The 24,844-nt window shown below is 33.4% G+C and overlaps 2 protein-coding genes across 3 annotated transcripts; one reads left to right on the top strand and one right to left on the bottom strand.

Moving 5' to 3' along the window:
• The first annotated feature begins 11,774 nt into the window (after positions 1-11,774).
• LOC112502519 lies at positions 11,775-18,162 on the top strand. Of its 2 annotated transcripts, none has more exons than XM_025106465.1 (6): positions 11,775-12,503; positions 13,176-13,390; positions 15,927-16,188; positions 16,314-16,399; positions 16,498-16,589; positions 17,389-18,162. In XM_025106465.1, the coding sequence occupies exons 1-6, from the start codon at positions 12,189-12,191 to the stop codon at positions 17,610-17,612; spliced, it is 1,194 nt and encodes a 397-aa protein (XP_024962233.1). In that variant the 5' UTR covers positions 11,775-12,188; the 3' UTR covers positions 17,613-18,162. The 2 variants fall into 2 exon arrangements, with proteins under 2 accessions (XP_024962233.1, XP_024962235.1); XM_025106467.1 differs by having other exon boundaries at positions 11,798-12,503; positions 13,179-13,390; positions 17,389-17,711.
• A 3,822-nt stretch (positions 18,163-21,984) lies between these two features.
• On the bottom strand, positions 21,985-22,478 carry LOC112502522 (non-specific lipid-transfer protein 2-like). The gene has a single exon (XM_025106470.1). The coding sequence runs from the start codon at positions 22,441-22,443 to the stop codon at positions 22,159-22,161; it is 285 nt and encodes a 94-aa protein (XP_024962238.1). The 5' UTR covers positions 22,444-22,478; the 3' UTR covers positions 21,985-22,158.
• Positions 22,479-24,844: the final 2,366 nt, after the last annotated feature.

Genomic DNA, 24,844 nt, shown 5'->3' with positions numbered 1-24,844 from the left:
AAGTTCCCTTGCTGATCAGCAAGGGATCAACGAAGGAATTGCCAAAAATCAGTCCCCTCGTTGGCCATTCTCTCGCTGATTATCAAGGGAATGGTCAAAAACTAGTTCCCTCCTTGATCAATTATTAATTATTAATTAATAAATATTTGTTATTTATTAATATATTTGTTTTTTAATAAATATAATTAATAATTTAATTGATTATTAATTAATTAATTAATATTGAATAAAGTCCAATAAGACCTACCGAAAATGAATAAAGCCCATTAAGACCAACTAAAAATGAATAAAGCCCATTAAGGCCCAATAAAATGGATTGGAACCCAATAAAACCGAATAAAGTCCAATAATCTCCATTAAACCCAGTAAAATTGAATGAAGTCAATAAAATAGATTAAGGCCCAATAAAAACGAATAAAGCCCATTAAAGTCCAATAAAATTGAATAAAGCCTAATAAATGGATTGAGTCGTAATAAAACCGAGTAAAGTCCAATAATGTTCGTTAAGGTCCAATAAAACCGAATAAAACCTAATAAAGCCCGTTAAGACCTAATAAACTTGAATAGCACCCAATAAATGAATTAAGGCCCAATAAAGCTCATTAAGTCCAATAAAGCCCATTAAAGATTCAATAAAACCGAATATTTACATATGTATATAACACAGGCCGATAGATACATGTACATATAACACATACACATGTATACATATAACACACACATTATCTAGACATTCACATATACATATACATTTAAACATATATACAACATCCGATACATGTATCTTTAATAATATATACATAGATCCAACGTGGTTAGCAACCGACACACATATATATACATCGTGTATACATATGTATATAACACAAGCCGATGAGTATATATACATATAACAGATACACATGCGTACATATAACACACATCGTGGTTAGCAATCAAAACACATATATACATATAACACACAAACATGCATACATATGACACTTACACATAAACATGTGTACATATAACACATAAAAAATAACAAAATAAAAAAAATAGGATAATCACTCACAGATTCCTCACTGATCATCGAAGGATTAGCGACGGACTGGTCATTCCCTCGTTGATCCCTCGCTAATCAGCGAAAGATCAGCGAAGAATTGGCAAAATACCAGTTCTCTCGCTGATTAATTATTAATGATTAATTAATATATATTTGTTATTTATTAATATTTTTTTTGATAAATTTAATTAATAATTTAATTTTTTATTAATTATTAATTAATATTGCTTAAAGCTCATTAAAGCCCGATAAAAATGATTAAAACCTAATAAAACCGAATAAAACCCAATACGACCCATTTAGCCCAATAAGGCCCAATAAAATTAAATAAAGCCAAATAAATAAATTAAGGCCCAAGAAAAATGAATGAAGCAGATTAAGGCCCAATAAAATATAATAAAACCCAATAAAATCGAATATATACACATCGTGTAATACATATGTATATAACACAGGCTGGCGGTATACATATAACACATACATATTATCTAGACATTTACATATATGCATACATTTAAACATATATACAATATCCAATACATGAATCTTCAACAATATATACATAGGTTCAATCGTGGTTAGCAACCAACACACATATACACATCATGTATACATATGTGTATAACACGGCCTGACGGGTATATATACATATAGCACATACACATGTATACATATAACACACATCGTGGTTAGCAAAAAAAACACATATATACATATAACACATAAACATGCATACATATGACATCTACACATAAACATGTGTACATAGAGCACATAAAAAATGAGAAAATAAGAAAAATAGGATAATTCCTCGCAGATCCCTCGCTGAACCATATGAGCGATTTCAATCGCTTAGGGGTGAGTCACAGTCTAGTACCGACAGCCCTCCCCCTAATGAGGCATCTCTTTGGGAACAGAGTGTCGGAGGACGGAGAAAGGGTCGCATCTTTGGTTTCGGGACCTCCAAGGATTCCTCTTATGCTATGACGGGTAGATGTAGTCGTAGCACCGGAAGATCATACGAGTCAAGAGCGGAGGTATGTTGGTTATATTGTTATATACTTTCTCATTACTTTCATTGCGAACAAATTATTGATTTTGTCGAATATTGAATATTTACAGTTAGCGGAGTTGAGATAGAAGTTGGCAAAGGTAGAGGAGGAGGCGCGGCTGCGGGAGGAACGTCATCAGGCCGAGATGGAGGCCGAACGGAAGAGTAGGACAGATTTGGAGGCCGAACAGGCTAGACACGCTGCTGCCGTAGTCGAACATGTCAACTTATTGGAGCATTTTTCTACGTTTATGCAGCAGTCAGGATACGTTTTCCCCCCTTCCCCATATGAATTTGAACATTAAATTGTATGAATTGATTAGTTTTAATTTGTTCACAGTTTTGGTTTATTATTTTATGGCCATGTTTTGTATAATGAATAAATACAGAAATTATGTAATTATAAATTATTTATTTTTAAATTAATAAAAATTAGTGACGGATTAGCGAGGAAAAATCCGTCCCTGAAAGTCTCTCGCAAATCCTTCGGTAAAAGTTTCCCTTGTTGATCATTCGTTGAGAGTTTCTCTCGCTGATCCGTCGTTGAAAGATTCTCTCACTGATCCATTGCTGAATGTTTCCCTCGTTGATCCCGTCACTAAAAGTTTTCCTCGCTGATTTGTCGCTGAAAGATTCTCTCGTTGATTTGTCGCTGAAAGTTTCTAGCGTTGATCCGTCGCTGAAAGATTTTGTCGCTGATAACATTACCTACGAGCTTTTAACCGACGGACTATCAACGACGAAAGACCCCTTTAACGACAGATCAGCGAGAGAATTTTCCCTCGTTGATACTCTTCACTTTTGTAATGATTTAAGGAGCTTTTGATTAATGAAAATTATAGATTCATTCTCTTCATTCTATTGTTGTTTTCCGTTAGTTATTTTATAACACGTTATCAGCACGTACGGTTAAAAACTCGGTTTCATTGACCACCGCTTTAAAAAAAGTTGTTCAGTTCGTTGCCCGACACTAATGAAGGATTTACTTCCCGCTACTTCAATTCAAGTAAACATGTTTATGTCTTCTTCTTTACATTTATGAATGTTTCATGTTGCTTCTTTATATACGAGTATTCTAAGATCATGTTAAAAGTCAAATGCATATTATGGTTGGATCTATAAAATATATCTTTGTTATATTTTTATTGTTGATATCAATCGAATTGAAAAAAAAAATTAAAACCAAAATCGGTTTTATAAGTATTTATTTATTTTATTGAAATAATGAAATAAATAAATGTTGAAAATGACTAGTAAAAGAAAGGCTAAAAAAATCGATTATTTATGAGATTTTGTTTATTTATTTTTATTTTATTTATTTTTTCATATTGAGATATTTGATTCGTTTTATTTATTTTTCGCTTTTGAGGAACAAATACATGAAATTACATACATACATACATACATACATACATACATACATACATACATACAGGTACACAACTAATTTTTTCAAGCAAATTAATCCTTTCATTAAACTAGTTGTTGGCTGATAAGTTAATTAGCTGATGACTAATACGTTAACTGTTAGCTGATAAACAAATCATGTTTGGTAAAAATTAATTAATAACCACATAAAATAATTAATAGAAAAATTAGTTAATTATAAAAGTTGCATTTTTTGGTGGAAGAAAATAAAATGAATAAAAATGATGCCAACTTTTATTATGACCAATTAAAAATCTTGTCCTCAAGTTTAGGCCTCCAAATTTGAATCTTCCATTTAATTTGGAATAAAAAGGGTTTATTAAATTAAATAAAATGGAATAATTTTGATTTAATGATTGATATCAGAAAGTTGGAAAGTAGGGACTACATGCAATCTTTATATGCCCCATTATTACTCTCAATAATTCATTGTCGGGATAGTGTTTCTTTCCTTTTCTCCTTTTTCTCAAAATCGGGTGGGAAAAAAATGCAAAAATCGGAAACGAATTATGTCGAATCAAAAGAATCCGAATCGGCAACTAAAATCAACAGATAGGTTGGTGGTGGTAACGTTTTGACGTTTTCGCTTTTGAATCTCCGATTATTGAACCAACATATACACTTTCGTTATATTATACTATATTATAAAGTATTTGACAAAAACTCTTAAAAATTGTTTTTTATGCATGAAGTACTGTTTATTGATGCATATTACTTAAAATTCAAGATTACAAGTAATTGTACGTAAGTACAACTTATTAAAGCTCCATTTTGAATTCGTGTAACAAACTGCAGATAAACATAATCAAATAAAAGATAAATATTTTATTTTAAAATATAAAAAATTTAAAATATAATTAGGATAATTATTGATTTCTAACAAAATAATTAATTATTATCTTTATAAAAAATTATATTATTAAACCAAATATAAATTAATTCGTTTTTAAATTTTAATTAAATTGTAATAAAAATTTGAATAAAAGAAATTACATAAAACGAGAACTTGTAGTTAATTTAATACTAATATCACTTATTTTTTTTTTTAAATATATGATATCTTCAAATTTATATTTCATTCAAAAATAAAAACATTTTTTTTCTCCGAACCACATAGCATCATAATATAAAACAAAACATTAAAATCAAGATGTATCTCACTGCATTGTGCGAGTACCCTTCTAGTTATTCTAAATTTATACACTCAATTAAATTTTAGGAAAATTAATAAAAATAACCATTTTTTAGACTTTTAATTCATCTCTTAGTCATTTATCTTCTCGAATTTCAAAAATATCACTAGATGTGCAAGTGACACCTCTTCAATTTGTAGAGGAATCAGAATGTAAAAAAAAGGTTTATAAACAAAGTCCACAAATACAAGGACCAAATCTTGTAAATTTTCTAATATATAGTAGTAGTTTAAAAATTAGTAAATAAAATAGACGACTACAACAAAATTAAGTTTATAGGACACCAAATATTTCTAAGTGTTCTAATAAACCGTCTTATAAGACTTAATTTATAGGACTTTTAAGTTAAATATTTCTATTTAAAGATGTTGTAATAAGTTTATAAGATATTTTTGGTATCGTAAAAAGTTTTTAGGGCATTTTTATAGGAAAAACGTCGCGTTAGCTATTTTATAGGACACTATTTGAAAAAAATTCTTATAAAAACAAGTGTCCTATAAAAATATGAGTTTATAGGACAATTCTCAAAGGTGTCCAATAAAATAGCTAATACGACGTTTTGTATTAAAATTATCCTAAAAAACTTGTTAAGACGCCCAAAAGCTTCCTATAAACTAATTATGACGCCTTTAGATAAAATATTTTATTTTTAGGACGTTTAGGACATGAGCTGTTGATTCTAAGATTGTTGGTTCCGAAAAAATTGATTTAACGTGAAATATTTAAAACGGTGATGAAAAACATTAACATGAGATGAGATGTAAACTCAACTGATTTTATGATTTATATTGATTTACATGTAGTGTTACTCCAAATAGTCGACATTGTGACTTCAAATGATGTCAATCTATATATCAAAGGTGTATCATAGGATGTTTGACGGATTAACGATGCTATTGAAAAATGATATAGTAGATAATATTAATTTAGAAATAATTATTGATTGATTTTGCGTTTAGCAATATTCAGAAAAACAATTTTATATGATGTATTGATATTTCTTGAATTCAATGTCATTTCTGATGATAAAAACACCCCTATCATAGAGCCCTATTTTTTCTATTTCTACTCCTCTACCCCTCACTAATCCCTTCTTCAAACAACTACCCGTCTCCCCCGTATCTCCCTCCACCTCTCCAGTCTCGCATCACAGTGACCCTATTATGTACTTCCTTTTATTTCCATCTTGAACCCCAGTTGTGCGTGAACTCCGTAAATCCCCTCTAGGCAAGTGCCTCCAAGAACCATCGCTGTGCAAACTCTGGTTTTCTTATGGTTTTAATTTGATTTTTGGTTGATTATGGTTTTGATTTGATTTAAGGCTGTAATTGGGCTTGATTTTAACTTTAAGTTTTGAATTCAGATTTGATTTTGATTTCCAAATTTAGATTGGGTTTGATTTTGAGTTCTTAATATGTATGCATGTGTTATTTTATGTGGTTGCTCAAGAAGGGGTTTAGTCGGAGAAGATAAACAGATCTGGTGTATGTGTTCTTGATTTTGTTTCTAATAGGTGAAGGGGAAGGGGGTTTATATATACATGACGAAGGATCGTGTGAAAATTAGAGTTAATGTGAGAAGTTTAAGAAGAGATTTGAACTCTTGATCATTTTTAATCTCAAATCAATCCATGAACTGTGTTGTAGAAGGGAATTGATTATCTCATTCTCACTGAAACCTAATCCTTATATATATATATATATATATATATATATATATATATATATTAGAAGGCTACTCGTGTAATGCATCGAAACACATTTCCATTTCAATGTTTTATTTTGTTCTTTATCCATGTCGATATGATATGATTTTATATGGTTTTGAGAAAGCGACAATGTTTATATTTTTGAATAAAATATAAATTTGAAAATATCATATAAAGTTTGCAAAAATATATCAATATTAGTATCAAATTAACTATTTAAATTTTTTGTTTGTATATGTTTTTTAATTCAAAATTTATATTGTAATTTAATTTAACGTAACGAAGTAATTTAATTTAGGTTTAATAATATATTTTTTATAAAGATAATAATTAAGTATTCTGTTATAACTCAATATTTTAGATTTTTATATTTTAAAATGAGATGTTTATCATCTGTTTGATTATGTTTATCTGTAGTTAGTTACACAAATTCAAACATTGTGCTTTAATAAATTGTACTTATGCATAATTTACTTGTAATCTTGAATTTTAAGTAATATGTATCAATATACAATATTTCATGCATAAAAAATAGTTTTTAAGAATTTTTGTTAAATGTTTAATAATATAGATATAGATATGTTATCAAAGACAAAGCAAATTTAGGGATTCAACACCCTCTATTAATTTGTACCCATCTAATGCTCTTATCATCTATCTATTTCTATCTTTACACTTTGAGACAATTTTTGCTCATCAATCTTCTCAGGGCACGGATCTAGAGGGGTGGTGTATGCCACCGTATTGTTCCTTCATGGTAAAGTAAAAAAAAAATTAGGTTTGTAAAAGGTGTAACCGTTTTATTCTAAGATGCAACCGCTTTATATGATGTCACCGTATCTAAAAATTATTGGATCCGTCCCTGAATCTTGCATTAAAAAAAACATGTTAGAGTCTAATATCAGGTATACTAAAAGTATATGTATTGAAAGCTTAATTATTTTGTCAATAATATAAAGATGCTTTATTAATTAGTATGATTTTTAGGTCCATAAAATAACAGTAGTGGGAGAGATGCTTTCCGTTTAGAAGCGTATCTGGCACGTGCGAAGGAGGCCACGACTTTTCCCCACATCGCAACTGCACACGAGTTTGCAGGAACACGTGGTGGCCACCCTCCTCAAATTCAATTCATCATCATGTGAACCTCCATCATCATGTGTCCTCCATTTATTACATCTTAAAACATCACATAAAATGTTACCCTTTTATCACTCTAATTTTATTTTTAAAACAATTATATTATTTTTTAAATTATATGTTCTATCTCCTTACTTGATTTAGCTAATATAAATTAAGGTGGCGTTCGTTTTTTAAGAGGTTCTGAAGTCTGGTTTCACTTCTGAATTTTAAGAGGTGGTACTGAAGTCTGAAATCTGAATCAGTCAGACTGTTTGTTTTTACGTCTGAAATCTGAAATCTGAATTAGTTAAGTTTTGGATCTGATAGATTTGGATTGATCTGGGTCATGATTTTACGAGAATATGTGGATCGATCTRRGTCGTGATTGATTTGGAGATCGAATGTCTTGCGTGATTGATTTGGAGATCGAATGTCTTGCGAGATAGATTTAGAGGACTAAATCTGGAGGTGAGGATGGAGGGGAGAGTCTAGAGGGAGCGATTTAAGAGGATTTAAGTGATTATGTTATCACTTTTTTTTCAGAGCAAATTAAGATCTTTTCAGCTCTTATTTATGTAAAAAAAACAAACGGTCTGAAAATAAAAACGTTTGACCGGTTCAGACTTAAGAGGCATTAAGTGGTTTTTTTCAAAAAACAAACAAGCCCTAATACTCAATATATATATATATATATATATATATATGCTAGTTGTGTAACTCGCAATGTGGCAGAAACCGTGAATTTTAACGATTTTGAAGTTTTACTGGGTTTTTTAGAGAATATTTAATAATGATATAAGTTACACTTGGCCTTTACATATTAATGCAATTTAAATAAATAAGAGTTATGGTTCCAATTACAGTCTATCGATGAAAAAAATTGTATGACAATTTAAAATTCAATATATTTAAAATCCAACATATTTAAACGACTCCACAAATGTGTTTGATTTACACCAAGAGCAAACAATCAAGAGATCGAGAGCGAGACCAGAAGTTCTAGAGCAATTGAATGAGAGATGAATGAGAGAACTTTTAATAACTCATGATGAATATTAATTTGAATCTTACATTGGGAGATGGAGAGAAGACATAGAGGTATGAGAGGGTGAAGACATGAGTGAAAGATGTCAAAAGTATCTTGGAACATGAAAAGAAAAAGTAATAATATGCATTACTAACTTGTATTATATGTTATTTTAACTGTAGATTAAAATATTTTAAGACTGAATGCATAAAGTAATAATATTAATATATAAACCCAAAAAACAAATAAAGTAAATTTACAAATTACAAATATAACTCGCAAAATAAGAAGCTCTTATTTTACGAGTTTCTTGCAATTCCCTAATTGCTATTATGTTTCTTGTGTACTTGGATCAGCTATCAAACATACCAAACGTTAAAAAAACAGGGGGAAAAAACACATTACATACAACATGCAAAATAAGAACTCGTATAAAACCGAACCTCTATCTAAAAAGCTGTATAATTTAAGTTTAAAAAAAAAATACTAACCTGGTTATTCACCATGAGAATCGATTGAGGGAGAGTGAAAACATTTTAATTATTTGATTAGTAAATAAATATGAAGTTTTAGAAAATTATTTGCATACAGTAGTAAATTATAAACTTAAGAGTAAACTCTAATTTTGATCATTGAGATTTAGTGAAAAATCTGAAAGTGGGATCTGAACTTTGTTAATTCTAGAAGGCATGTGGTTCTCGTTTTGCTTTGGAAGTGGTCCCTGGTCACTAACTGCGTTTATTTTCTCTGTTAGAGGGTAATTTTTCATCTATTTAACCTTTCGGCTAAAATTAAACAAAACAAAAATATAATATTATATTATATTGATTATGCATAACATTATATGTTACTACAACGTGACATGAAACCCAAGCCCCCCAAACTCTGGTGAAGTCATGGTCCCTGCTGCCCTTCATCTCCGCCATCCCCCACCCCACTTGCAAACCAAACTCCAATACCTCAAAGGATTTTGAACTCCTATCTCTTGATTGTTTTTGTTTTTAGGTTTCCTTCGGATTGAGCTAGAGTCAGAAGTGCCTGTGATTTGGGTTTATGTGTTTTCCTTTATACTTAAAGCTCTTTGTTCCCAGATAGTTCTTGTGATTTGGTCCCTAGAACAAACCATTCGATCTGCAGTCCAAGTGATCGTCTGGAAACCCAAACCCCCCCCCCCCCCCCAATGGTCTTGATCAAGTTGGACCATATTTCATCATGTTTACCATACAATCTCTGTATTGAGTCATTTATACTACAGTTGGTTCAAAAATGTAAAAAGAAATAGACCTATTAATGTTTGTGGCTACAACTAAGGTAAATTGAGAAATAAATGAAGGGTTTGTCTCAATTAATGTCACTGGATGCTCCTAAATTAATATAGCTTTAACAATATCATTTAGTTCCTGAAAAAAAAAGCACAGACACATTTTGCCTTTGGCTATCCTAGACTTGACTCGCTAACTGTGAATATGACATTTTAAGATTGAAGAGATTATATTAAAACCTAAGAAAATGACATCCCTTCAAAATGAAAACCCAAACAAAACCCGTCACCAAAATTGTGATTCTGTGAGACTCTGATGGAGAAGGAGGTGTCTAGTGAAATCAATTGATTTCATCCGTATGAGATTCAACACGAGAAGGTGACCGGTTTTGAGGGTTGTGGAGAAGGTGAAAATTAGTGCACATGGTTTAGGGTTTTAAATAAACACCAAAATTTAAGTTAAAAAACAACAAATTTGACAACTACGATATTCTAAACCCAGATCTTTTATACAAAAACAGAAGCATTTATGATCTCAACCATTAAATTATTGTGTTAACATTTAAGTTTCAAAAACTACATTGTTGTACCTAACAAAACAATATGGTGACATCTTTCAAAAAATGTATTTCTTTTCCTTTATGATGGAACCATGAAGTAGTGCCCGTATCATCATATCATTCTATGTGGGTCCGCCCCTACCTATGAGACTTTAGTAGGAGGAAAATATAGTCGGAGAATCGAAGAATATGACCCTTTTGTTAAGTTTGGTCCCTATGAGATCTCGTCAGCTATCATATACATATATATAAGTATAATAAATAATCGGGTTGAGTTTTGATGAGAAAGAAAGTTAAGGTGGGAAGCGTAATAAGAGATCTCCACTCTTGGATGCACATTAGGATGAGATGCATCAGATCAATTCCATATCAATCGCGATTTATAAGTGACTTTGAGATTAAAGATGATAAATGGTTCATATCTCCTTTTACACTTCTCACCTTAACTCTCCTTCTCACACGATCCTTCGCCATAATTAATATAATACAAGTATAAATAATAATATTATTATATACTCATTTTTTAAACAATATTAAAACAGATAAAAAGACAAAAATACCATTTTATATAACAAAGAGTATTAGGGGGTTGTTTGTATACCTCTTAATAGTTTAATTAAGAGGCAACCTCTGAATCTTTAAGAGGTGAATCTTGTTTGACAAAGAAAAAGTTTGTCTCTTAGGGGCTGTTTGACAATTGCTGAATGGTTTGGTGCAGAATGATTAAGTGGTCATAATGATTAAGAGGCTCTCATGATATAGTACAAAATGAAATATAATTGTTTGGTAATTGTGTACAATGAAATTAGGGCTCTAAATGGTTAAGGGAGTTCCAAGATACAAAATCATTCAGAGGGTTTTAGAATCATTAAGAGACAGATTTTTTTTTTTGCTAAACAAGATTCATCTCTTAACGATTCAGAGGTTGCCTCTTAATGGAACTATTAAGAGGTAAACAAACAACACCTTAATGTATCTAAAACTCTTTGAATGATTTTGTGTTCTAAGCTTTCCTTAATCATTCAACACCCTAATTTCATTGGAAACAATTATATTTCATTTTACACTATATTATGGGAGTCTCTTAATCATTTTACATTAAACCATTTAGCAACTACCAAACAAACTAATAACCGTAAATATTTTAAAAACAAAATATAAACCATAAGAATACTTTTCACATTTTTCAAAATTTAAGTCGCATTTCCATACTTTTCATTGTAGTGAGGGACCAAAATAAAGTTTAGATGTTTTTAAGAAAATGAAATTAATTATTTATAATAAAGTTTTATATGATAATATAATACAAAAATGACAGAAAGTGGAATGGATGCGAAAACGATATCTACAATTCATTTCAGTGTTTTTGGTGTGGAATTGATTTTCCATCTTAGCCTGCTTTTGTCCCCCATCCATTCCCCTCACACACTGCCTTTCGTCTCTCTCATCAAACCTCACCACTTCAATTTCTATTCGCCTTTCGATCATCACAAGCACCACATCAATCGTTGTTGATGTCTTTTGTTGGCTGACCTTTGATTTGGTTTCATTTTTAGGGTTTTTCTCAATCCATCGACCCTCCAATCGGCTGATTCCGTCTTGTTTACAAGAAAATTCAATATCCAACGCGGTTTCGGTTTCGGTTTCGGTTTAGATTTATCCATAAAAGAAAAATAATCAACATCAATCCGGATTGACCCTCTAATTTGTCGAAAAATCTTTGCATTCGTGATTCGGTTTATTCTTTCTTTTTGCTGAGATCGGAGGATTTGTAATTTAGGGTTTTAGTGGAGATGTTGGGCGCTGGATTGCAGTTTGGACGGAGTCGTGGTGGAGAGGATAGGTTTTACAATCCGGCGAAAGCGAGAAGGAATCGTCAGAATCAAGAGAATCTACGTAGAGCTCAAAGTGACGTTACTCCGACTCAATCTACGACGTCTTCTGGTAGGGAGGACCCGGATAATCGAGTCATACAGCCATCGAAGCCTGTAGCGTTGGAACCCTCGGTGGTCGTGGCGGCGGCTGTGCCGGCTTCCTCACCGTTGTGTAATCTAGAACGGTTTTTGGATTCTGTTATGCCTTCAGTTCCTGCTCAACATCCATCTAAGGTATGTACCGAACCCACTTCATTTGATTCAACTACGTCTTTTCCATTGATACTTGTATTGTGGTATCATGGGGGTAAAGTAGCTGTTAGTAACATTTGGAATTTCAGTTAGACTATGATATAGTTAACAAATCGGGTTTTTGATTTATGATATCTCAGCATACCTTACTTCTTATTTTTAATTGTGGTTTTCTATTTCGTGATTGGCACTACTTATATGAGATTCATTTTCGAACACTAATGAAGTCAGCTCGACTTCATTCATCTCTGGGCCCTGAGGGTCGCCTTCAGGTTTCAGAGACAGAGGGGAGTTGGGGATATTTTAAATCTCATAAAAGTCGATTGATGGTGAACAAATTTTGCTATTTGTGTTATATTTATATTGTTTAATTTGAAATTAAATAATTTCATATTGTTAGTCTAAGAATAATAAGCGTTACAATAAATTAAGGATTTCATATTATCAACATTAAAATGTTTACTTGTGCCCCAAATGTGAAAGTGTGTATTTGAATGTGGTTATGTCCATTTGAAATTGGCAAAGAACTATTTTCCAGAAGAATGAAAATACAATAAAATGGGTAATGTTACTACATTAGGTCAGCTTATGTACAAAGGGTATTGGAGGTGTTTATTTGGACTAAATGGTGATTTTGATTCAATACTGTGGCAGCAGAGAACTATGAGAGGGTGGAGGACTAGTGATGTGGAATATCAACCGTACTTCGTGCTTGGTGATTTGTGGGAATCTTTCAAGGAGTGGAGTGCTTATGGTGCTGGTGTCCCGTTGGTATTGAATGACACTGATGGTGTGATCCAGTACTATGTGCCTTATTTGTCTGGAATTCAAATTTATGGAGACCCTTTGAAGTCTTCAATGAAATCGAGGTACTACAACAAGACATATCTTCTGTTGTACATTTGTCTTCTTTGTTTGTTATTACTTTGTTCTTATTAGTAGCATCTATGATTTATTGAATCCTAGACACTTATGAGAAGTAACATAGTGATTTTCTTGAAGTGTCTTTATCTTCCATTTCATGTGAATACATTCCTTGACTCCTTGTTTTTTAAACTAAATATCATTGATCAACATGGCTTTGAATGTTTAGCATGTTCTTCTTGGGAGATCTTTATTACTTTATTAATATTAATTGGTAATTGCTTGAGTAATACACTTATACTTGCAATTCAAGAATGTTACTTGATTGGGAAAACGTACAAGTTATTCAGAGCTCCACATGGTTTACCGTTATTCATATATCTAATGGTTCATAGTTGGAGGATAAATGCAAAGACAGGGTTTGTTGAATGCTTGGGGATCTAGGGGTTGACTTCTTTTAGTATTTGATTATTTACTTATGGTGTTTATCTGTTACTTTTTCCTGTAGTATCAAAGTTTTTCTAATGCTGCAGAAGGGGATGTATACTCATGGTTCTATTATTGAACGTTAATATCTACAGTATATGAGTAAAATAGAGTTCAATGCATACTATATTAGTTTAATGATCCATTCTCCTTTTAAAGTGTGAGTTCCTTGGTTTCTCTTATATATGGTGGCATAGTGATCTTTGGTCTCTTTTGGTGTTGTGATGCTTTTGAAACCGTAGGCTATTTTTTGTTGTTCTCTAATAATCTTCTCTTTCCAATAATTGTACATTATCACTTGTGGGCTAGATGCTTGAATTATATGGCATGAGTTGGATATTCTTTTGTCTTATTACATTGGTGTTTATAACAAGGTTATCTTATCTTTGGATTTATTCTTTGTTAAAAAAGAGAAGGGCCATTTTTATTTTTCTCATTAAGTTCCCACAAAAGGAAAAACATCACTATGCTTATTTTATGAAATCTAAAGCTTGTCTACCAATATTGAAATTGTTCGTTTCTTCGAGCACAATTGCACAAATGAGAACCTTTCGTAAATAACTTCATTCCATTTTGTATGTTTTGATGATGCAGTATTGAGTGATGAGAGACTATGTAGTGTGTGAATGCAAAGCTAGAGGTCTAAGAAATACATTGCAATATAAAGGTTTTGGATTAGGCTGGAATAACATAGAGCATATGAACTGTAACTTTTACAGTGTCGATAGGGAAGTGGAAGATCTAGAAATGCGATAGGGACTAGAATTTGTTAGTAACGATGTTTTCCATTATTTGGGATAATTGGAACGATAAAGAGATTGCTAAGGATGTTAATTATAGGATAAAGCAACATAATTTAAATGGCAAGATGCTTTGGGAGGCATGTGTGTTGAGAAGTCACAGGGAATCTTGAAAAGATATGTCATATTGGCACGCATAACGGGGAATAAATCTCATAACAGTTGGCACGATTCATGGGGAATTAATTCCTCCATAGGACAACATTGTACCGAAGGTGAGAGCAAAAATATAAATGCTGAGGTGGATGCATGTTCACACGAAGAAGGATATGATCGGAAATATGGATATATGGGAGAAGGTTGGGCCTGCATCGCTTGAGGATACCAGGGGAACACCATTCAAGGTGGTTTACTTATTTTCAACATAATGCTTTGAAGACATAGGTTAGAAAAGGAGACATGTGCCAAGAGGAGATTGTTGTGAGGCTAAGATCGACCATTTTTGATAAAATGGTCAAGGCCTTTGTATCTGCTAAGTTACTTGGTGGGTTTGTTTTCCCATGAATTGAAAGTATATAAGGCACATACCTTTTAAAATGTACACGGTGATGCAAACAATTTGGACTGGGTTTATAATCGGAAGGCTTTTCTCTCACACTTGCTCTTGATGCTTATCGATTTACATGTTTCTCTTATTGCTTATGACGCTTCATCTTATTTTTGTTAATTAGTTATGTAACCACACTGACAATTTCACACTCCCATCTTCCAAAAGACTGCATACCCTCTAAGATTCACAATGCTTTTTTTTGGAAATTTTTGCAGTTATCTATTTTCCTCTCATAGATCATACTTCAGAGTCGTGATACATTTGATGTATTTTGGACATTCAGCTAAAACTCAACCACTAATAATTCACATTGTTCAAGATATTTTGGGCATTCTGCTAAAACTCAACTACTAATAGTTTCACATTTTTTCGGATGATGCAGTTATTGTGGGATGGTGGGAGTGTTCAAACTTATCATCATAGAATTCTTAAAACTGTGCATTGGTTTGAGATTTACACTGTTGCATTTGTGCTTGATATAAACTTTTCTCTCTCTATGGTATAAGCACCTATTCTTTTTTCATTGTTCAGTTTACTGATTGAGCCCATTTGTGGTACATGTATGATTATCTTTTGAAAAATTCATTTTTGAGTTGGAGATTCACTTTCTTCCTGCCTGAATTTCAGTTCTTTGAAACCAGATAATTGATGAGTTCTTGACATGCTTGTCTCTAATGAAAATCTTCTTATTTTATTGCTCTGCAGAAAACCAGATGAGGACAGTGATGACTCCTTTAGGGATTCAAGTAGTGATGCAAGCAGCGATTACGAACATGAAAGGGGTAATCACCATCCGAAGAGTGTAATCTCTCGACAAATGGATCAGTTGTCATTGAAAGATCAGCATCATGTACTTCAAGAAGGATTTTCTAGTGATGACAGTGATTCTGTGAGCAACCAAGGTTGCCTGTTATTTGAGTACCTGGAGCGGAATCAGCCTTGGGGCAGAGAACCTTTGACTGACAAGGTTAGTTTCTACTTCCGTCTCTACATGGGAGCAACATAACTTTTGTGCTGATTTAAGTAGCAACCAGAATATAAATTATACCATTTGTATTTCCAATAATTGGTTCTATTTTCTTGTTGTAACAGATACTTGACCTTGCCCGCTCCTTCCCTGAATTGAAAAGTCTAAGAAGTTGTGACTTGCTATCATCTAGTTGGTTATCGGTGGCTTGGTATGATTACAAAGACCTTTAATCTGGTTCTGGTACTTTCTCATTCTTACATATGCACATGCATATGACTTGATGGGCCTTTGTGGTGCTTTTAATAGGTACCCAATATACAGGATTCCTATGGGACCAACCCTGAAAGATCTTGATGCTTGCTTTCTGACTTTTCACTCTCTTCACACTCCCATGGCAGGTCAGTTGTATATTCTGTTTCTAAACAATGCCTATGAAAGCTGTATGATTTTTGCTATCCTTTAATTTCTTTGAAATTGGTTGTTGACAAGTACATACGCACTATGACAAAATTGGGTTTTTAGGACGCCAAAATCAAACTTCTCCTCATGAGGATAGATTGGGCGATTCGAACACAAGCGGTACATTCCAAAATAACCGGTATTCGGTGCGAGTCTCGCTGGTTTAAATAGGACTATAATTGAATCGGGTATAGAAGCAATAGGCAATGCTTGGTTACAATTTAGAATCGTTGTCAAAGTTTCCTTTAGACTATTTTATGGGACTTGAGTTTATAGGACCAAACACTTGTGTGTCATAGATAAAATTGTTACAATAAGTTTATGAGACTTTTTGGGCGTCTTAACAAGTTTTTAGTGCAATTTTCACATAAAGCTTTCTGTTAAACTTTATCTGACATTATTTAAAAAATATCTTATAAAAACAAGTGTTCTATAAAAATGCTCTCATAGGACATTTATTGGGAGTGTCCTTTAAAAAAGCTAACAGGAGATGTTATTTCAGAAATGTTCTAAAGAACTTGTTAAGTCGCTCAAAAGCGTTATATAAACTTATTTTAATACTTCTCCATAGGATGCACCATTGTTTGATCCTATAAACTTATGTCTTATGAAGCAGTCTGTTAGGACATTTGTACATATTTGGCGTCTTATAAACCCAATTTTTGTTGTGGTGACATGCTCATGGCTTGAGTTGCACGGTCTCTGTGTATTTATGAGCTGCATTATTGGTTGTTACAGGCAATCAATGTGAGCATCCACCTGTTGTGAGCTATCCTGGTGGGATGGATGGTATCCCAATGGTCTCTTTACCAGTGTTTGGTCTTGCTTCATACAAGTTTAAGCCACCCCTATGGGTCCACAATGAACGGCCACTGGTGAGCTCTTTGTTGCAGGCTGCTGAAGATTGGCTGACAATGCTTCAGGTCAATCATCCAGATTATCTTTTCTTTTCTCGTAGATGATACGACATTTAAACTTCTAGTATTTCTATGATCTGTAAGAAACCCAAATCATATCCATATGTGTACGTTGGTCAATGAGGTGGGACCGTTGGTTTTTTAGTTATTGACATATTGACCAAAAAGGTGAATTATGAGGGAAAAAGAAGATAAAAGATAAATGGCTGCTAGAACAAGAGAAATAAGAAAAGAAAAAGGAGAAAGTCTTGGAATGGCAGGGAACTATTAGGAATTTAGGATTGATGATGCATGAATAGAGCAAAGATAGAGGTAGAGTAGAGATGCAGGAGGTGTGAGCTTATAGAAAAGTAAAAGTAAAAAGTAAATTCCCATCTTGCATGCTTCTTTTCCTTAATGAAAAGTTTGAGATAAACAGGCTGTTTTTTTTCTCTTCCTGGTGATCTGTTTGAAGAAGTTTGTAATGTTACTACTTAGATATTGATAGAAGGGACCAGTGATGTTCCTTTGTTATATTTATTGATCAACTGTTGCCAAGTATTTGCTTGTTTCAGAATCTTTGATGTGTTAATGATAGTGTTTTATTGGCATGTTATTTTGATTGGTTGGTTGGCTCAAACTTTGAATTGCTTGAGCTCCAAAGCCAATTCCACTTGGATTGGGGCTTTTTTGATGTTTGGAATTGGAAATGAAGTTGCATTTGCCCTGCCCTTGATTGTCGTAGAATGACATTAGCCCTAGGGATGAAAAATGGGACGGGTTCTGTGTTAACACGGCTCACATGGGTCTAAAACATGTAGGAGGTGTGGTTGATGGAGGGTGCATCTTTCCTGATATGTAGCGTAGGGTGCCTGCACTTGTGAGGGTTGTTTTTGGTCACAAATATGTGGTTTTGCGTTTGCCAAACATAAACGCATGGTGCTGGTAAAGTGGGTGCTCGTTGTTCTCGCCAAACACAACCCCTGATATATTTGCTCGAGAAGGAGAATGGGAGGGACGAAGATGAATGCCATGGGAGGAGAAGGGTGGACAGTGGATCAAGATCGGATGGTGGTCTAGGTGACCGATCTGTGGCTTCTTGGTGAGAAAGAAGAGGCAAGCAAAGGCCAAAGGGAGGAGAGAAGAGGGTGAGATTGACGATGAAGGGGTGTCGTTCGATGGGTAGGGGGAGGGGTGTTCTCGAAGTTGAATTGCCGGAAAAAAATGACATACACAGTACTGAGATAACATCCAAAACCCTCGGAAGTCTCCAACAATCCAACTTCTAGAGACCCTTCTCCTCCTACCCCTTTGCCAACACCTCCCATCTTCTCTTTCACCAAGAGGTCCCACATTGATGATCTCTACCCTTTGACAGAGGCCACAGATAGGTCCCACTATCCGTCGAGCTACCGTCCATCTTTCTCCTTTTTCGGCATTCCTCTTCTTCCATTCCTGTCTTTCTTCTTGAGTAGCTCTGTCGTGGGTTGTGTTTGGCTAGAACGAGGACCCCCTTACTGTCACCGTGGGTATTGTGTTTGGCAAAACCACATATTCTCCTCCATCGCCCCTTACACTACCGACGGTTCATTTAGGTGTGGTTGAGCCGTTGGAGTCTTCATGGCGGTCGGAGATGTTGCAGTGGAATGCGTGGGTTTTGATTATAGAGGGCGCTAGGTACGGAGGGTGTAGGTTTTTCCTCCTTGGAGAACCAAAACCCACAACACACTACAAAATTTTCTTTTGGTTTGTGTTGTTTTGTGGGACTTGTTCATAATGATCACAAATTTACTCTTGATTTAGGGGCCGATTACCTAAACGCTTACAACCGGTGAGAGTAAAGACTCATTTACTTTACCGGGTAAGATTCTAGTATATCAGAACGACATTGTATGTAACAATTTATTCGGTAAGTGCTAACCAGGCAAGAGACGTCATTCTCATTTACCTTATAAGACTCTTGGTCCTTGCCATATACATCTCCAATAAGGTAAATGACCTGGTAAGTACTTACCGGGTGAGCGTTTGGTAAACGGCCCGCTAGTTTGAATAAACCCCTTCCTCTAAAAATCCAAGCGGTCCCACTGCTTAGCTTCGACCATATTTCGATTGTTAATACCGAGACAGTGCCCAGATCGTTACGCCTTTCGTGCGGGTCGGAACTTACCCGACAAGGAATTTCGCTACCTTAGGACCGTTATAGTTATGGCCGCCTGTACAATAAGATTTATTTTTAATTAGAAGGGTTTAATGCAAAAACAGTAATGCAATTTGTAATTTTTTTTTATTATAGCGTTATACTTATTTTTTATTACAAGAACGTCCTTTCAAAATTTTTTATTAGGACATTATATTTAGAAAAATATATCATGAAGCTCTTAGGTTGAAGCATTTTGACAAACAGTTGGTGGGCAAGAGTCTGGCTTAGTTAACATCCAAAACCTTTTGAGTTCTTGATTTTGTAGCAATGCTATAATCCAAACATGACAAAATATGAAGAAAGTAATTGCATCAGGAGATCACCAAACAAGCTCTAGAAAACAACTAAGATCTTATGGACCTCGAGTCCATGCCATGTTTTTTCCACAATTAAGCATTTTATTCAGCAAAGAAAGACGAGAGACAAGGGGATGGTGAAATTAACGCGAGTGTAAATCATGCCATCTACATATGTACTTGTGGCCATTGCTAGAATTATCTCAGGGCTATGAACAAACAGTTGTGATTAGCCATGTGATTAGTTCATATGAAAGATGCACCTTCATCAACCAAACCACACCACACCACAAATGCATACATATTTTAGAACCCGTTGGCACATGACTTGGCCCATATTTCATCCCTAAGGCCAATACAATCAAGGACACGGAAAATGCATGCGAAACAGACGGCTAAAAGAATTGCGTAGGTTTTACCGTCTTTTAATTTGGTATGAATAATTTAGTAAATTACTAATTATATCTCATGTTCCACATTTTTGTTTCACTTATTTCGCACGGTATAAAAAATTATAGTTTTCTTTCACTCTCATTTCGTTATATCTCAGTTTAATGTCGTGTCAAACATGAGACAACCAATTTAATAGTATCTTGTTCCATATAGCCAGTGACGGACCTATAGTGGTGCCACTGTATTATTCCTCCATCGAAGGGTAAAAAGTTTTAGGTACGTGAAAGGTGCATCCATATTAAGCTGTCGTGTGTTACCGTATGTATTTTGAAACTATAATGATAACAAGTTTTATTTGGTAGAGTTGGTTTTCAAGACTTTTATTCCACCATAGACCTAAGTTCGAATTCTGTTAGTGTCATTTTCTTAGTCAAAATGGTGCTATCGATTGAATTTTTTTTCGTATATTTTTGTTTCTTATAGTCTAAAGGTGTTAACGAGTCCAGTAGTAGCAGGTTGTTTAAGCTTGGATCGAGAAAATAAGAGCATGTTCGAGCTCGAATGGTTTTTTCTAATAGTTTTGAGCTCGATGTTTAACAAATCTGAGTTACATTAGTACCTAAAATTCAATCTTACTCAAACTCAAGATTGATTATCTCGTTTATTTGCTTGAGCTTGGTAACGACAACGACTTTTTTTTTAAATTTTAAATTTTGATTATAATTATTTATGAACATATAAATATGCTTGACTCGAAAAAGATGCGTGGTAGTCGCTTGTATGGCTCATGTCGACTTAAATAAAATAATCAAGTTTCCGAACGAGCCAAGTCGAATATTAATTGGTGTTGCAAAGCTCGAATTTTTAAGCTAAACAGGTTTTGTTTTGTGTTCAAGATCGACTCGAGTTCGAATGATTTTTTTTTATAAATAGTGCTCGGGCTTGAGCTCGAATGTTTTTTCAATGTGCGAGCTTGAGTTCGTTGCTTGTTTAACGGATTCGACTTATATATACATTATGACTTCAAATTTAAGCTTTCTTTGTTTACGGACTCAAACTCAAAATCAATTAACTGGTTTATTAGCTTGAGTTATAACGGTGATAACAACTTTATGTAAATTTTTATGTTTTGCTAGTAATGACTTATGCACATATATGAACATGTTCAGCTTGAAAAAAGTGTTTGTACGGCTTGCCTCCACGTAAATTTTTTAATCAAGCTTATAAAGTAGCCGCGTTAACCACAAGGGTGGTGCCTGATTGGTTTGAGCTTGGCTCCAAAGGTTAAAAGTACCAGGAGGTTCCAAGTTCAAATCCAAGGAGGAAAAAAAATCCCCTCACGGAGGTGAATATGGTGACTCCGCCGGGCTATCTGCAAAGCAGGTGGTTGCCCTGTGATTAGTCGGCTCGCATAACGGGTTGGATATCCAGGTTAATAAAAAAAAAAGTAGCCGAGTCAGTTGTTTGTGTTGTTTAAGTTGATCGACATCCGACTTTGGGTATTCGATTTCATTTGGATGAGAGTTTTCTTTCTTGGAACCCTTTGGTGTTTTCCTTCTAAATCATTGAATTGAACAAGTGCAAGTTACATAGTACCATTGACCTTAAAGCATTACCATTGATCCCCCCTGCATAGTACCATCCCAAATACTAAAAATGAATGATAACCTTAAAAACACACACACTAAACACACACACAAGTGTGTGAAATTTTCTTGATCAATTAACAAATGGGAAAAGGGGTGCCACAGGTAGCAGCAACCTTTCTAGCATTTGGAGTGTTGATGAACTTCTGCAGCCTTGGGTTGTTGATGTAGTTGCAAAGGCAAGACCTCTGCTCCTTGATCTTCCCACAACAAGTTTCCGAAGGGGTGGTGGACGATAAGATTGCGGTGGCACACGGGCTCAGTTGGATCGGGTTACAGTCCGTGGCGGCTACGGTTGAGCATCGAGCTCCGATGCCAAGCACCACCAGCACAATGCAAACTACTAACTTAACCATTTTCATTGTTATGAGTACTCACAGCAAAGGAAGAAGAGAAGGGATGTGATGTGGGATGTGGATATGGTTTCAATTTATAATAAGAGATTTTTTGGGGGGGGGGGGGTGAGTGGGGAAGGTTGGGGAAAAAGGAGGTGTTTAAAATCAGATTACATATATATATATATATATATATATAGGGTTGGGTTCACGTGAGACCCAGAGTTTTTCGTGAGACCCATAAGACTAATTTATGTTCATTGATCAACTTTATAAGCTAATGATCTAATGATCTAAAGTTGCACAGTGACAATTTTATGATTATTGAGAAGTCTCGTGACAATTATGTGATTATGAATGTTCAGATTGTAGATCTAATTCAAGGGTTGAGAATTGGTCTTACGGGTCTCACGTTAGATCTACAATCTGAACATTCATAATCACAAAATTGCCACGAGACTTTTCAATAATCACAAAATTGCCACCGTGCAACTTAGACCATCAGATGATTAACTTATAAAGTTGATCAATGAACATAAATTTGTCTTACGGGTCTCACGAAAAACCCTTGATCTCACGTGAACCCAACTCTGTATGTGTGTGTGTGTATATATATATATATATATATATATATATATATGCATATCTACTTGAAGTTCCAAATACGAATGACAAAATAGTTGAAAAGGTGAAAATAGATCTCAATTGTTAAATTAAATCATACAAAGAAGGTGATTCCAATGAAATTTACAACAGTTTTTCTTATGATCTATCACATATCGCATATGATCTATATGACCCACTATCTGAATTTTTATACATATCACATATGATAATATGAGTCTGAATATAAATGATATATCATCACATATGATAAAAAAAATCTATAAATGTAAATATACACAGTCACATATAATTAAAAAAAAATCTACGATCATCACATATGATTAACAAAAATTTCTATTATTATCACATATGAATCGATCGTAGATATCACATGTGATATTTGATGAAAATTGTAAAATTATTTTATGATAAGAAAAATTATAAATTATTTAAACAAATGTATACTTTGTAACAAGTATTTAATAGTTATGCATGTTCGTGGTCACATAACAAAGTGTTTGTGTAATTATATATGAACAATCGTTTTATTATATCCTAAAAATTGATGTTGTTTCCACTTTTTAGTATTTCATGTTGTTCATGTGACATTGTATGTGATGGAGCCTTTTATATGCCATTTCTATCTCATTTTTTTGGTAGGTTTAACAGTGAAAAAGGATGATGTAAAATTTTATATTACATTTTAGGCTACTTTTTATTTTAATTAATATGCGGATGAAATAACGAGGTCGAATGTGGACGATGACTTATTTAATCATTGTCAGTTACTGTTAATAAAACAAAGTAAAGAACAACCGATCACTGTTGAAATTCAAGTTAAAGTGACTGAATAAGAAAGAACCGTGTCCTTTTGTATTTTAATTGGAAGATATAGGGACCGTTTACTAAATGCTTACTCGAGTAAGTGAACACCAAGTCACATTACTTTACCGGATGAATATGGTAAGAAGCTAAGGACCAAAAAATTTTACCTGGTAAGAGTGAAACAAAGATCAATAGTCTTACCCGGTAAGTGAGGGCGACGACTCTTATATAATAAATAAAGATAATGTTAATTATCTTAAGTTAGTGGTTTAATATCGATTTCTTATATTTTGGAGTTCTCAAATGATTAAACGCATGTTATATAGGTCTGAAATAATGTAAAAACCTTCTAGAAGTTAAAAACTCTATGAAGCATTTTTAACCATATATATTTGATTTCCATGATTATCTTATAGATATTTTTATTATCTTATCAACAATTTTCTACAAAAACTCATTTTTTTGTTTTGCTTTTGAAAAAACAGCACTGTTGTTTTACTAATGAAACAACAAATAAGTTGATTTGTATTGATTGCTTTACTAATTCAAAGTCTTTTCACCAATGAAATAATCCATGAGTTAATATGCATTTATCTATTTTGTTTCACTAATGAAACAAAACATAGAGTTGGTTTGTTTTGAATAGAGTGTTATTTCACCAACGAACAATACATTAATTGGGTGATTTCAGATGAAGAAAAAAATGAGGTTTTTCTTAAGAAACAGTTGATAATACAATTAAGGAAGTTATATATGTGGCCTATATTAGTTTATAGAGTTTCTAACCTTGTGCAATTTCTATTTGATTTGCTCATATATATATATATATATAGGTGGAGGTTCAAACGAGAACCCCTGTGATTTACGAGAATGCGAGAACAATCTAATAACCTCAAACTTTTTTAATTAATAAATTAATTTATATTAAATATAAATAAATTAATAAGGGCAGTAATGTAATTAATTAATTTTATAAATTTTATTTTATTTTAATTAG

Source organism: Cynara cardunculus, unplaced genomic scaffold, assembly GCF_001531365.2.
Source record: "Cynara cardunculus var. scolymus isolate 2C unplaced genomic scaffold, CcrdV1 Un_Scaffold_1527, whole genome shotgun sequence".
NCBI classification, from domain to species: Eukaryota; Viridiplantae; Streptophyta; class Magnoliopsida; order Asterales; family Asteraceae; genus Cynara; species Cynara cardunculus.
The sequence above is the reverse complement of the archived record's forward strand: the minus strand, read 5'-3'. Positions and strand labels throughout refer to the sequence as shown.

Coding starts and splice junctions, on each gene's coding strand:
- LOC112502522 (XM_025106470.1), bottom strand. CDS start 22,443: ATGAAAATGGTTAAGTTAGTAGTTTGCATTGTGCTGGTGGTGCTTGGC.
- LOC112502519 (XM_025106465.1), top strand. CDS start 12,189: ATGTTGGGCGCTGGATTGCAGTTTGGACGGAGTCGTGGTGGAGAGGAT. Junction 16,400..16,497: donor AGTTGGTTATCGGTGGCTTG/GTATGATTACAA, acceptor TGCTTTTAATAG/GTACCCAATATACAGGATTC. Junction 16,590..17,388: donor TCTTCACACTCCCATGGCAG/GTCAGTTGTATA, acceptor TGGTTGTTACAG/GCAATCAATGTGAGCATCCA.